Source organism: Halteromyces radiatus (assembly GCF_025201355.1).
Source record: "Halteromyces radiatus strain CBS 162.75 chromosome Unknown BX664scaffold_5, whole genome shotgun sequence".
NCBI classification, from domain to species: domain Eukaryota; kingdom Fungi; phylum Mucoromycota; class Mucoromycetes; order Mucorales; family Cunninghamellaceae; genus Halteromyces; species Halteromyces radiatus.
This window is the reverse complement of record NW_026251691.1, coordinates 1,060,254-1,072,721: the sequence shown is the minus strand read 5'-3', so window position 1 is coordinate 1,072,721 and position 12,468 is coordinate 1,060,254. Positions and strand designations below refer to the sequence as shown.

Sequence of the window (12,468 nt, the reverse complement as noted above, 5' to 3'; positions counted from 1 at the left end):
TTTTTTTTTGAGTTTTCACCTGCTAGATGCATATGGTTCCCATCATACTAATGTTTTGCCGAACATGGTTTTTGTCTAATGCCATTACAAATAGTTATTCAATACGATACTGAATTTGCCAAATTGTGATTTGACGTTCTATCAAGGAAAAAATAAAGGTATCAAGAGTAATGAGAATAAAATAGTTTGAGAAAGAATAAAATAATAATAATAATAATAATAATAATAATATAAAAGAGGTAAGAAAAGAAACAAAGATAAAAAAAAAAAAAAAAAAAAAAAAAAAAAAAAACAGGAACAGCTAACTGACCTTGAAAACTTGGGTTTGTATGTGTGACAAAAACCGAAATACTGAAATGTGATTGGCTGAAATGTGCATTAGCTTTATAATAAACTGATCAGTTTTAACAAAACATCTGGTAATTTGGCCGAGTTGGTCTAAGGCGCCGCACTCAAGTTGCGGTCTCGTAAGAGGCGGGTGTTCGAATCACCCAGTTACCATCAACCTTTTTGATTTTTTTAATTTATCACCGGGTAAACTGTTTTACCATGGTTAAAGATGTTAGGGAAGTTTCTGAAGTGGATGATTGAAAAAATAAAATTGTGATGGATTATATTATTATTATAACGATATCAATGATGATTGATTGGTGGATGGATATAATAAGATATTTATTATTGTAACAATGCCTGCAAAAGGATAATATCATCATTCAACTATTCCTAAATTATGAATCAAAATAGAGATCACCATTTTTAATATGAATCTTAAAAAAAAAAAAAAAAAAGAGTTAGGACGTATGTGGTCAAACACGGAGTTTAAATTCCACCATGTTCAAAAATAAAAAAAGCAGTGCTGGTAACAATTTCAATTTTTTTTTTTTTTTTTTTTTTTTTTGTTATTGTCTTCATTTTTATACTCAATGTCACGGGCTTTATTGAACACTTATCGTATTGCTGCCAAACAATATCAATCACCTTTGAAAGCTTCTTTCTATACTGGGTCGCAACGATTGAGTCAATTCAATGGAAACCAACAACAACAGGGAAGCAAAACTACCCATTTTGGATTTCGCGATGTTGCTGAAGAAGAAAAGGAATCTTTAGGTAATACTAGTATGAAGAAAATGTATATAGATTAAAAAACAATAAGAGTAGTGTAGAGGAAAGAAGAATGATATTTTTTTTTTTGGAGAATGGACATGGGTATGACAAAAAATAAACGTCTACTTACCAAATCTTTTTTTTTTTTTATTATTATTACGATATAATAAATAGTACATCAAGTATTTGCCAATGTTGCTGGAAAGTATGATGTGATGAATGATGCCATGAGTCTTGGTATCCATCGTATCTGGAAGGATCAATTTATCCGTTCCATGGCCCCTGGACCTGGTACGAAACTTCTTGATGTGGCTGGTGGTACTGGTGATATTGCTCTTCGGTTTTTGGATTACTGTCGCAACATTCATCGTGACTCAACGGCTTCTGTCACCATGGTTGATATTAATCCTCATATGTTGGAAGAAGGCAAGAAGCGATTTCAAACAACTCCTTATGCTCATAGTAAGTTATAGATGATTATACATGATGGGATAAATTATTCATTTATTATTATTATCTAGCTCATCAAGCAGATTTTCTGGTGCAAAATGCTGAAAAACTAGTGGATATTCCTGATGAATCTGTTGATGTATATACTATTGCTTTTGGGATTCGAAATTGTACTCATATTGATCGTGTGGTCAAGGAAGCTTACCGTGTTTTAAAGCCTGGTGGTCGATTCATGTGTTTGGAATTTTCCAAGGTGGAAAATCCTGTCATTGGAAAGTAAGTCAAAAGTTGAATATGTGCGAAATATTAGTTAATAATATATATTTATATTTATTTATTAGATTCTATGATATCTATTCCTTTGATGTCATTCCCGCTCTTGGTCAAATCATTGCTAATGATCGTGATTCTTATCAATACCTAGTGGAAAGCATTCGCAAATTCCCTTCTCAAGATGACTTTGCTCAATTGATTCGTGATCAAGGTTTCAAGACAATTGGTTCTGGGTATGAAGATTTGACATTTGGTGTGGCTGCCATTCATAGTGGATTCAAGATTTAGATGATTATTATTATTATTATATTTTTTTTTTATATCATTGTTGTTGTTGTATATAGCATTATTATTAATAAAACACTAGACCATGTTTTTTTTTATAGAAGAGACTCATACATTTGTATAAAGCTGCCTCTTGTTTTGTTGGATGGTTTGTGATGGATGAAGGTATTATAGGAACACTAAAACAGATTGCAGTAAAATCGTTGGAGGACAATAATCTTATTCCAATGTACTTTTTTTTTTCTTCTTCTTCGGAAACAAAATATGTCACAGACAAAAGAAAAGACTTAGAGCAACCTTTCCATTGTTGGTATTCCCTTGTGCAACATGTATCACAGGTATCTAAAGACATATCCTTCACATTCCCTTTAATAAAATAGCAAAAAAAAAAAAAAAAAAAAATAACAGAGGCAACAGCAGTAACTGGGAAGAGCATTCAAGTTCAAAAATTAGTGATCAATGATGGTTCCTATGATAATTCCAATGATGATGATATACAACATACAATACAAGCGAGATGTCAAATATAGGGGATATCTGAATAAAATAAATTTATTTGATAATTGATTGAGGTATCGACACACACACAAAAAAAAAAAAAAAGTTCTACATCAAAACTAATAGTACGAGGTGGAAAGGAATAAACTATGAATGTTTTGAATAAGTAACCTGTAAAATAGGGAATGGAATACTGATATCATCGTTTTTCGTCAAAAGTTGTATAGTGTTCACCTTTCTGTCATCAATAAATATTTTGGAATCCATTTCCACATTATCACCTTGTTTGCCATTTGCCATATATCCCGAAGCCTTGAAATATAAATAGATATCCGAATGTTGAATGCGAGGTTTTCGTAGTTTGATATGAGCCAAATCTTGGTGTACACCTTGCCTGATATATGATTCCATTTCCCAACCAGGTATAATATGTCCGGTGGATCCAACAAAATCATCCTCCACCTTCATAAATGTTCTTGTTTCGTGAGATCGAATGATGAGCGGTATTTCCAGTTTAGCATCAATCCATTGAACCGATGGTTTATCCCCTTTCAGTAGTGCATTCTTATATTCAAAGTAAATCACATCAATATTGTCGTTGTTGGAAGATGAGCGTTGTGAAGTGGTTAAAGTAGGAAGTAAGAATCGATAGGGCAAGGGTGATATATTGGTAACCGTGATATACGATCGTCCATTGCAAGTATAATGAAGTCGATAAACGTCAGCACCAAGACGATCCATATGATCCATCTTCACAACCACCTTTGGGAATGTTTTTGAATAAAGATCATGTTCTTCCTTTGTATAACGAGCCACATTATCCGACATAAGAGCCATTTGTCCAAGCAAGTTGTTGATCATCACCAAGGTGTATCGTTCATCTGTTGTCAGTTTATTGTTGTTGGATCGAATAAAATAAACATCAGGATCATTTCCAAACATAACGTTGTTCATAGGCCAGCGATTTAAAGTGGATACCAAAGCATTATAAGTAGCTACACGTTCACGTACGTTTGCAATCCTCAAAAGAGAATGATCCCACCATGGAGAAGCATCACTACTGACACGATTGTAGTCCATTCGTCCCCATACCGACGGCAGACTGAGTCCAGATCCAAGTAACAATGCCCGTTTCTTAGTCAATTCGGTAATCAAAGTAACAGCGTCCCACATAATTTCACCTCGAGATTTGCCTTGTCGAGGTACCATTGCAGCAGCAAAAATAAAGTCCAATTTCAAAAATTTATATCCCCAATCTTCAATAACAGTGTCAAATACGCGTTGAAGGTAATCACGGACTTCAGGATGATATATATCCAATGCACGAAAACCACCTAATAGAAATCATAATAATAAATATAAATTCGATCTTTTTTTTTTTTTTTTTTTTTTTTTTTTTTTTTTTTTACATACCCCAATTTGGACCAGCTAGTAAAGGAGTACCATCAGATTGATATACAAGCCAATCAGGATGATTTTTGATAATACTACTCTTCAGACCCACAGCAAAGGGAGCCAACCAAATTCCAGGAATAGCTTTATTGTCTGTACGATGTTTGATTTCATCAGCAATGAATTTCATACCATTAGGAAACTTGACAGCATCCACATCTAGCCAGTCACCAATCGCAGTTTCGTATCCATCATCCACTTGAATGAGATCTACAGGATAACCATATTCGACAAATCCATCAATACTATCCAATACATCCTTTTCTGTCACTGCTTCATAAAAATTGTACCATGATGTCCAACCAGAGATTGAAGGTGGTTTTGTCATTGTTATTTTATTATCTAATGTAGGAAGATATTGATTTGCATAACGTTGCCAAAGAACAGATTGATCATGATGCTGGGTTCCAAAGTATGTAAATGTTAACTTGTCATTCGTTGGAAGAGTCTTGCCTTCGATATCCTTATATATGGCGAATCGATGGGAATTAAAATCCACCTTAAAATAAGAATAACCATTGTTTTCAGATAGTGAGCCCAAAAATAGTATAGAATCATCTTGAGTATTGCGAATATAAGTATAACCGGTAGAATGAATTACACCTCGTTTGCCAGAATATTTAAAAAAGTTATAGTCCCTAAAAAATTAAAATTAAATTAAATCAAATCAAATAATTATAAAAAAAAAAAAGATTGCGTCAATATCGTTGGGATACTTAGTTACTAATTTCTGTTTTTCGATATAAATAACTCTTACCCTTGAAGATCAAATTTCGTTATCCAAGCAACAGTTGATTGTATCTTTGGTAAAGTAGTGGTTTTATCCATTTCCCTAGTTTGACTCCAGCACTGGAAACCTTCGGCCATGATAGTGTTGTTATTAAAGTCAGTATCAAAAAAGACTTCAAAATGGTGTAATTTGATTAATGAAGAATCTTCTTGGTGATTGTTAGTAGGTTCAATAGTATATTCTATTTCAAAGGAGTCTTGAGAAATAGATGTAAAGGTACGTTTAATAAGTAAATGTGAATCGGTGACGGATTGACTATCAAAAGGAGCGCTTAGTTGATAATATTTATTTCCAATAGTGTATCGAAGTTCAATAAAAGCATCATGTTTAGTCAAAGTATTTGAAAGAGGTATCATTGTAAAACCAATATTAAAATGATAAGAGAAGAAAAATAATAAAACAAAAATGCTTAGCTGCATTTTTAAGTGAGAATTGGAAGAAAGGTCTGTGAAAAATCGAATTTCCCAATAATTTACATGCTGAGTATGAACGCGTTCCAAAAATCCCAAACGAAGGAAAAAAAAAAATTAAAAAATTTGTGTGCGCGCCAAAAACAAAAAGAGTCCTTTTTTTTTCATTATATTATAATGAGCCATTCTAAACCTCTTTTACAAACAAAGTATATCATATTATATCATATTATAAATGAATTAAAAAAGAAAAGAAGAAGCTAATGGTCCTTTTTTTTTTATATATCTTGGTAATAGACTACAGTTTGGCATCATCAAACCTAAAAGTAGTACTATAACTACTACTTTATCTATTGAAGAAAAAGTCAACCAACTGAAACTTGTAACAAATGTATAATATATCATTAAGAAAGAAATAAAAAAAAAGAAGGAAAATAAACTAACCTTTTTTTTTTAAGCATCCTGATTGTATTACACGAAAATGTAATCCAAGAAAACCAACTATCGTTTGCTCATCAGTGAAATCGAATGGATCTCCTTGTCAACTTACTTGGTGTGATGATTGTATTGGTAAATATATTGACGAACAAATCAAGGATATTAAGGAACTTGATATCAGTGATTCAACATTTCATTGGACTTGTCCTGTTTGTAGGTATGAATTATATGAAGTTAAGTAGGTTAACAGAATGTTTTATTAATATATATATATATATATATATATTGAATTAGAAAACTTTGTAAATGTACATATTGTGTATCACCAAGAAACAATCAAAAAGAGAAAACGTATGCTGTAATCAATCAAATAAGGAAAGAAAATGAGTTAAGACAATTTATGATTTATTTATTTGTTTTTAATTAGTTCTCCTGTTAATATGGTTGATCGACAATTACTTTTTGGAAAGTTGACGATACCTCTCATGCCACCCTATTTTAAACGGATTTCATTAGCTTGTTCCGAGGAAGAAATTTGGATTCGTCTACAGATACGAGAATTCCTTTATCGATTTGGAGATATTTGTCAATGGGATGCAAGAACAGTAGCCAGTTTACAAAATGTACAAGGTGATTGGCGGATACGACGACTATCAGGACTACTTGTTTGGAGAGCATTACTGATTATTGGTGAAAGAAGACGTAACACTGGTCAAGAAGGCAATGGCAATCATCATAATAATAATAGTTTGATCAATCAAGATGTACAATGCATGGCACGTCAACTGACCAATCGTTGGGCCACGGAGTTTGGACTGAAAAGAACTTTTATTTTGAACAACAAGGAAAGAATGGAACGTGCTGGGGAAATGTTATCAAGGAAAGGAATGAATTGTCATCGATGGCAAGATGTGGCTGAATTATTGGCATTGACAGGCTGTAAGAATCTACCTATACCTACTCTCAATGCTATGGAGGAAGATCAAGATGAAAACATGGATACAGCTATGGATACAAGTTCGGACAATGAAGATGATGATGATGATGATGATGATGAAATAGACATTAAAGATGAAATCAAAAAGTATCGTGCAAAGGGTACATCACCACTATCGACAAAGGAGGAACTACATATGATTCAATTGTTATTAGATATTTTACTATTGGATGGAACCATACGACAACAAATGACTGATACGACAAAGGAAATCAAATCTTTGGAGGATGATCTCAAAAACTTTAGGAAAACCTTTCAGTTGAATGATGCGCAACAAACTTCATATGCAAACCAACTACTTGAACGAATGGAACAGTTTCGGGCTTTGGGAAATCAAGAAATGTACAATACTTTACAACAAGAACTAGATGATTTACGTACATCAATGCAATTGAACCAAAAGGAAATGGATAAGAAGGAATTAATGGTGATGACAAGTAGAATGCGATCGGACAAACGACTTCAACGTCTAATGACACCTTGGGATAAAAATGAATATTGGTTATTTCATGATTTACTGACAGTACAACAGCATTTGGATGGACATATGGTGGATCATTCATCTACGGAACCATTTTGGGCACATGGCGTGATTATTATTGGAAAAGACCCAAATTTGGAAACAGGCGAACAAGGACGAATAGGATGGTGGTACATTAGTGGAATCAAAGCTATACAGAAATTAAGTAAATGGTTGGGTGACTCTTTATCGAACCAAAAACAGCAAGATGTGAACAAAGATATTATGGAAACTGTGGATGGTGATGTTAAGTCCTTTAGGTTGCAACTTTCTCAACGAATTGATTATTTACGACTATTGGAGCGTGTCGTGTATGGAAATGGATACTTTGCTTAGTGTAGATATGTGTTATTTACCGATAAACCGTTTGGAAGAATAGAAATTTACTTATTTATTATTTTTTTTTCTGTTTTTTTTATTGTATATACACTTCAAATAAATTGTACTCATTAAAAATAACAAAAACATCGGTGGTTAGATTTTTCTTTCTCTCTTTCTCTCTCTCTGTGTGCGTCTTTTTTTTTTTTTTTTTTTATTATTATTATTTTTTTTTTTTTCTACGTTGCGACGTGGGTTCCCTTTTTCTTTCCCTTTTTCTCTCTGTCTTCTTTTTTTTTTTTTCTCGTTTTCTATCACGACAATATGGATATTGAATGCAATGAACCTAGTATAGGTAATCGTCTGTCGCCTAACTTTTTATCAAGCGTTTTGGGCTCAGACTATTCGCTCTTTGATAAAGAGGTGCCCGACTCCACATGTGAACATCAACCTACAGTCTCTCATTCTCGAAAACGCAAGTTGATGGATCAATATTTACAAAACTATGATGTTATTGATGGCAACTTGAACGAAGAAATCCTTGGACAAGAGACTTCCATGTTACAAACAAATGATACTTCCACACACTGGCTTCCACCCGACTATATTGGCGAAACAAATAATGTCAGTGATAGTACTGGAGGGCGCAACAATCTGACCAATAGCGGCGAAGGTGTATCAATGGATGATCATCTAGACAGCAAACCAAATTTTCAGCACCAATTCAGCGATTCATTGCCAAAAACATATCTTTCTTTATCAACTAGTCGAAATCAGCAACAACACGATAATGAAAGACGATCTCAGCAAGAACAATCAGTCACCACTTCACTTTCTACAATGGATCAACCCAAGAGTTATTGTTTGGAACATGTTGGGGTCACTGCTGCTTCTGCATGTGTGGATTTGTTTGTTCCTACTTATACTTCTACTACTGTGAGCACTCCCTCTGGAAATCATATGTATACAACTGATGCGATCGAAACGGACCAAGATACAGCTCTACTCAATGAATATGATGGATCTTTTTCTAGTAATGGTTTTGTGGGCAAATATCAATGCTTGGATTGCACAACGAGAAACTCCGCATGTGTGACAAGAACAGGTTATTTGGATTCAACATCATTTGAACACAAATCTTCCTTGTATCCCTCTCAACGCCAATCTTGTCATCATCCTACTATCTATCAACAACAGGACAAATCAACACATTCTTATCATACATCACGTGGTCTCTACTTGGATCTGAAGAATATGCCAGTTTTGAATATTGGTTTGACTCAAGAAGACGAAAAAGATTTACCCATGACACCAGCTCTTTTTTCACCTACTCTCGCCAATGCTTTGGACGACATACAGTCAATTACAACTACTACAACGCCGACGAAAGTAAAAAAAATGGATCAAGAAACATACCTGGACTTCAACATCAATAATGACTCTCATCATACTACTGCACCTTTCTTATTGACCGACATGAACCCGAGGAACACTACCTTCGAACAAACAACAACAACAATGTTGGATTCTTATTCTACTTGGTTAGCAAATGAACGATCATCATATCAGGATCACACCAGTCCTCTCAATTTATATTCCACAGCGCTTACAACAGGAAGAACAACAGGTGGTCATGATCAATGTTTGTCTAGTCCAGCGTCCGTTACAACAAGTAATGATGATTTCCATTTTATGCACCGAAGACGATCTTCCAACAACACTATGTCCACCAATTCATCTATTTCTGACTCTCTCGTGACGCCAAGAAGTCACTCTCACGTGTTATCATTGCCATATCCGGTTGCATTATCACCAGTCTCTGTAGCTTACCCATATGAGCAACAACAACAACAACATCAGGCATCCTTCTCAACTGTATCACCTTTATCAACAACAACAACATCATCTTCAGCTCCCATCATCTCAACGACTACAAGAGCAGCTCGCAGCCATTATATTGGAAACAGTTGTTTTCATACTATGTCAACAAGTAGTGGATCGTCATCATTAGCGGTATTGGATGAGGAAGAGGAATCACGTATATTCAAACAGCAACAAGAACCAGATCAACGGCCGCTACTTCTATATCCTTGTCTAGAGCCAAACTACCAACACATCGACATTGACTCACATCAAGAAAAGATCGTTTCCTCGCCTTTGGAGGCTCATTCAACAACATCGAAGTCCTCTATGTATGATACTATCTGCAACTACCTAGCAAGTCCCAATTTGGCAACCTCAGGTGAAATGAAAGTGGTGATATCAACTAGTAAGGTGGCTCAAAAAAGCTATGGTACAGAGAAAAGGTAAATATACAATATAGATATATATATATTTATCATCAATATGATGTACTTATTCTCTATCTTTAGGTTTCTTTGTCCACCTCCAAGTGTCCTCCTCTATGGCTCGAATTGGTGGACAGTAGATCATCAGGAAAATCAAATGGATGAAACCAATCAAAAATATGTGCTACGACCTCCAGTCATGCAGATCCAAATGTCAAACGAAGTTGTTGGAAATGTCATTCGATCTTCTCCTGTTCCTGCTGGTAATATTGAATGGATCACTCTATCAGGCTTATCTTGGAATGAAGAAACTTTGAAAACGACAGTAGCTACGACAACAGCAACAACAACAACAACAACATCATCATCATCCGATTACAGTCAGGGAGATAGCATACCATCAACATCGACTTTAAATAAAACCATCATGGATCCTACAGCCGCTCGATCTGTGCGAATGACAGAACCTATCGTATCTGGAAGATGTATATCAAAAAACATGTACATCAGCGACAATGATGAGAAACGGAAGACGGTGGAAATGTTAGTTAGGTTACGTCTAGCCAATGGGTTGGATCTTGGTGTTTTCAAAAGCAAAGAAATCCGCGTGATTAGTAAACCAAGCAAGAAACGCCAAACATTGAAGAATATGGAATGTAAGCTTAATGAAGAACCTTATAAAAGTGCATCTACTTAGTTTTTTTTTTTTTTTTTTTTTTTTTTTTTGTGATAAAATAGTATGTATACATCATGGAACTCCAGTGGCATTATTCAATAGAATTCGATCTCAAACTGTATCTACAAGATATCTTGGTATTTCGAATATGGATGGGACTCCGATTTTCTATGAAAACTATCAACCTTGGGGTTTCAATAATAACAAGCAACAACGATGGAAAAATACAAGCCAGATTTGTTTCTCTTCAAAAACTCAAACATGGGATTCTTTTCTTATATGGATAGTGGATGGATCAAGGATTGCAACAGAAGAAGAACAGGAAGCAAATGGTACATCTTATCCTCCACCACCGGCAATGGCATTACGACTTTCAAGTTCAGAATCTCCAGTTCCTATTCATTACAATCAACCAGTGGTTCTTCAATGTTTAAATACTGGCCTTGTTAGTCCTGTGATGATTATTCGAAAAGTGGATTATGGATGCTCAGCTATTGGTGGAATGCGTGCCAACAACGAACTTTTGATGCGTCAACCTGGATGTCTTGGATTAGGCGGTGAATACAATGATGAGTGTCTTGGAGATCCGGTATCTCAATTACACAAGGTAGCTTTTCAAGTCATTGACAATCCCAGCACGTTGAAAGGATTTTCTGGATTATATCCTATGGATCATCAGCAGCAAGATCATCATAAGACTTGTTCGTCAACTTTACCTTATTTAGATCACCCAGCAAATTATCTTAGTTGTATGAAGGATGTGGTTGGTATCTATTGTACATCAGGTCAACGTCAGACGTTATCATCAGTGACTCCTGGAACCAAGAATATGTCAACAGAAGCAACTTCTTTTACTGGAGACAACAACAACAATATCGATCGCAGTAATAGTAGCTATCAAGAAAAAGAACATCGATCTTCCCCACCCGCAACAGTATCAACTCCACTCCCATTCTCTTGGTCTGCTTCCGCTATAAATCATGATCGTCGAAAATGTCAACAGCAACAAGTACAACAGTCATTGGATGATGGATCACCAGCCTTTCGAAAAAGACGTGTATCATGTGATATTATCGATGGTAACGAATCCAGATCGACGACATCAGCAGCAAAACAAAGTGTAAGACGACGATACAGTAGTGCCAATGAGCAAACTAGATCATTACAATGTGGTGGAACCATACATCGACGCCGAAACAGCATATTATCTAGCACCAATCCATCTGGTTTATTTTCAAATGGAATATCTGGTATTTGGCAAGAAGATATTTCGGAAACATGTGTTTGGTGTATTGTTAATACAGGTACAAAAAAAAAAAAAATTGAATGATTCATTTTTTTTTTCATTCTGACGATATTCTCTTTTGGAATAAATAGACACGGAAACATATACATTTTTGCCTAGTAGGATGGATGAAACACAAAATGGCAAGGATGATATTCCTGTGACGCCTGTACCATATATCAAGCAATGGAGAATGATCGAGAACAATCGAATGATTATTCATGGGTATGGGTTCACAAATGATATGGTGGTTTGGTTTGGAACGCATGTTGCTATGATGATCCGTATCACACCGACGGAACTAGAAATTTTGGTGCCCAGTATATTGTTGGGAATAAAGAAGAACGAGGGGACTTTACAACATGAAGAGAAGCATGGAAAGAAAGGAAGTCAAGGAAAGCGTACAAATAGCAAGGATCATCATCAAGAAAATGACATGGGCAAGGAGGAATGGATACAAAAGAAGGTACCTATTTTGATTGTACGTGAAGGAGATGGTATGGTGTATCGAACTCCAAAATGGTTTTGATGCTCTTTTTTTTTTTTTTTGTTTTGTTTTTTTTTTTTTTTGTTTTGTTTTGGAACCCTGCAGCGATTGGATGGATTATCTTTGGTAAAAATTCATACTCAATATGTCATGATATTCCCTTTTTATCTTTTTTTTTTTATGTGTATGTGCGTATA

The 12,468-nt window shown here is 34.9% G+C and overlaps 4 protein-coding genes and 1 non-coding gene across 5 annotated transcripts; 4 read left to right on the top strand and 1 right to left on the bottom strand.

Moving 5' to 3' along the window:
- Positions 1–418: 418 nt before the first annotated feature.
- Positions 419–501, top strand: BX664DRAFT_t86. The gene has a single exon. It is a non-coding gene; the product is annotated as a tRNA-Leu (tRNA).
- A 404-nt stretch (positions 502–905) lies between these two features.
- On the top strand, positions 906–2,432 carry BX664DRAFT_335675 (UbiE/COQ5 methyltransferase). The gene is made up of 5 exons (XM_051545946.1): positions 906–1,107; positions 1,279–1,566; positions 1,626–1,830; positions 1,896–2,277; positions 2,386–2,432. Exons 1-4 carry the CDS (start codon positions 924–926, stop codon positions 2,113–2,115), a joined length of 897 nt encoding a protein of 298 aa, XP_051399049.1. The 5' UTR covers positions 906–923; the 3' UTR covers positions 2,116–2,277; positions 2,386–2,432.
- Positions 2,433–2,643: 211 nt separating this feature from the next.
- BX664DRAFT_359923 (glycoside hydrolase superfamily) lies at positions 2,644–5,288 on the bottom strand. Its single transcript, XM_051548121.1, has 3 exons — positions 4,820–5,288; positions 4,024–4,700; positions 2,644–3,944 (listed from the first exon to the last, which is right to left on the bottom strand). The coding sequence occupies exons 1-3, from the start codon at positions 5,269–5,271 to the stop codon at positions 2,758–2,760; spliced, it is 2,316 nt and encodes a 771-aa protein (XP_051399048.1). The 5' UTR covers positions 5,272–5,288; the 3' UTR covers positions 2,644–2,757.
- Positions 5,289–5,790: 502 nt separating this feature from the next.
- BX664DRAFT_315581 (uncharacterized protein) lies at positions 5,791–7,553 on the top strand (the record flags this gene model as incomplete). The annotated part of the gene is made up of 4 exons (XM_051542686.1): positions 5,791–5,832; positions 5,859–5,917; positions 5,995–6,051; positions 6,128–7,553. The coding sequence occupies 4 exons, from the start codon at positions 5,791–5,793 to the stop codon at positions 7,551–7,553; spliced, it is 1,584 nt and encodes a 527-aa protein (XP_051399047.1).
- A 2,172-nt stretch (positions 7,554–9,725) lies between these two features.
- On the top strand, positions 9,726–12,313 carry BX664DRAFT_265588 (uncharacterized protein; the record flags this gene model as incomplete). Its single annotated transcript, XM_051540864.1, has 6 exons — positions 9,726–9,841; positions 9,908–10,086; positions 10,288–10,479; positions 10,562–11,330; positions 11,592–11,803; positions 11,877–12,313. 6 exons carry the CDS (start codon positions 9,726–9,728, stop codon positions 12,311–12,313), a joined length of 1,905 nt encoding a protein of 634 aa, XP_051399046.1.
- Between the last annotated feature and the right edge of the window lie 155 nt (positions 12,314–12,468).

Coding starts and splice junctions, on each gene's coding strand:
- BX664DRAFT_335675 (XM_051545946.1), top strand. CDS start 924: ATGTCACGGGCTTTATTGAACACTTATCGTATTGCTGCCAAACAATAT. Junction 1,108..1,278: donor AGAAGAAAAGGAATCTTTAG/GTAATACTAGTA, acceptor TATAATAAATAG/TACATCAAGTATTTGCCAAT. Junction 1,567..1,625: donor AACAACTCCTTATGCTCATA/GTAAGTTATAGA, acceptor ATTATTATCTAG/CTCATCAAGCAGATTTTCTG.
- BX664DRAFT_359923 (XM_051548121.1), bottom strand. CDS start 5,271: ATGCAGCTAAGCATTTTTGTTTTATTATTTTTCTTCTCTTATCATTTT. Junction 4,701..4,819: donor ACGAAATTTGATCTTCAAGG/GTAAGAGTTATT, acceptor TTAATTTTTTAG/GGACTATAACTTTTTTAAAT. Junction 3,945..4,023: donor ACTAGCTGGTCCAAATTGGG/GTATGTAAAAAA, acceptor GATTTCTATTAG/GTGGTTTTCGTGCATTGGAT.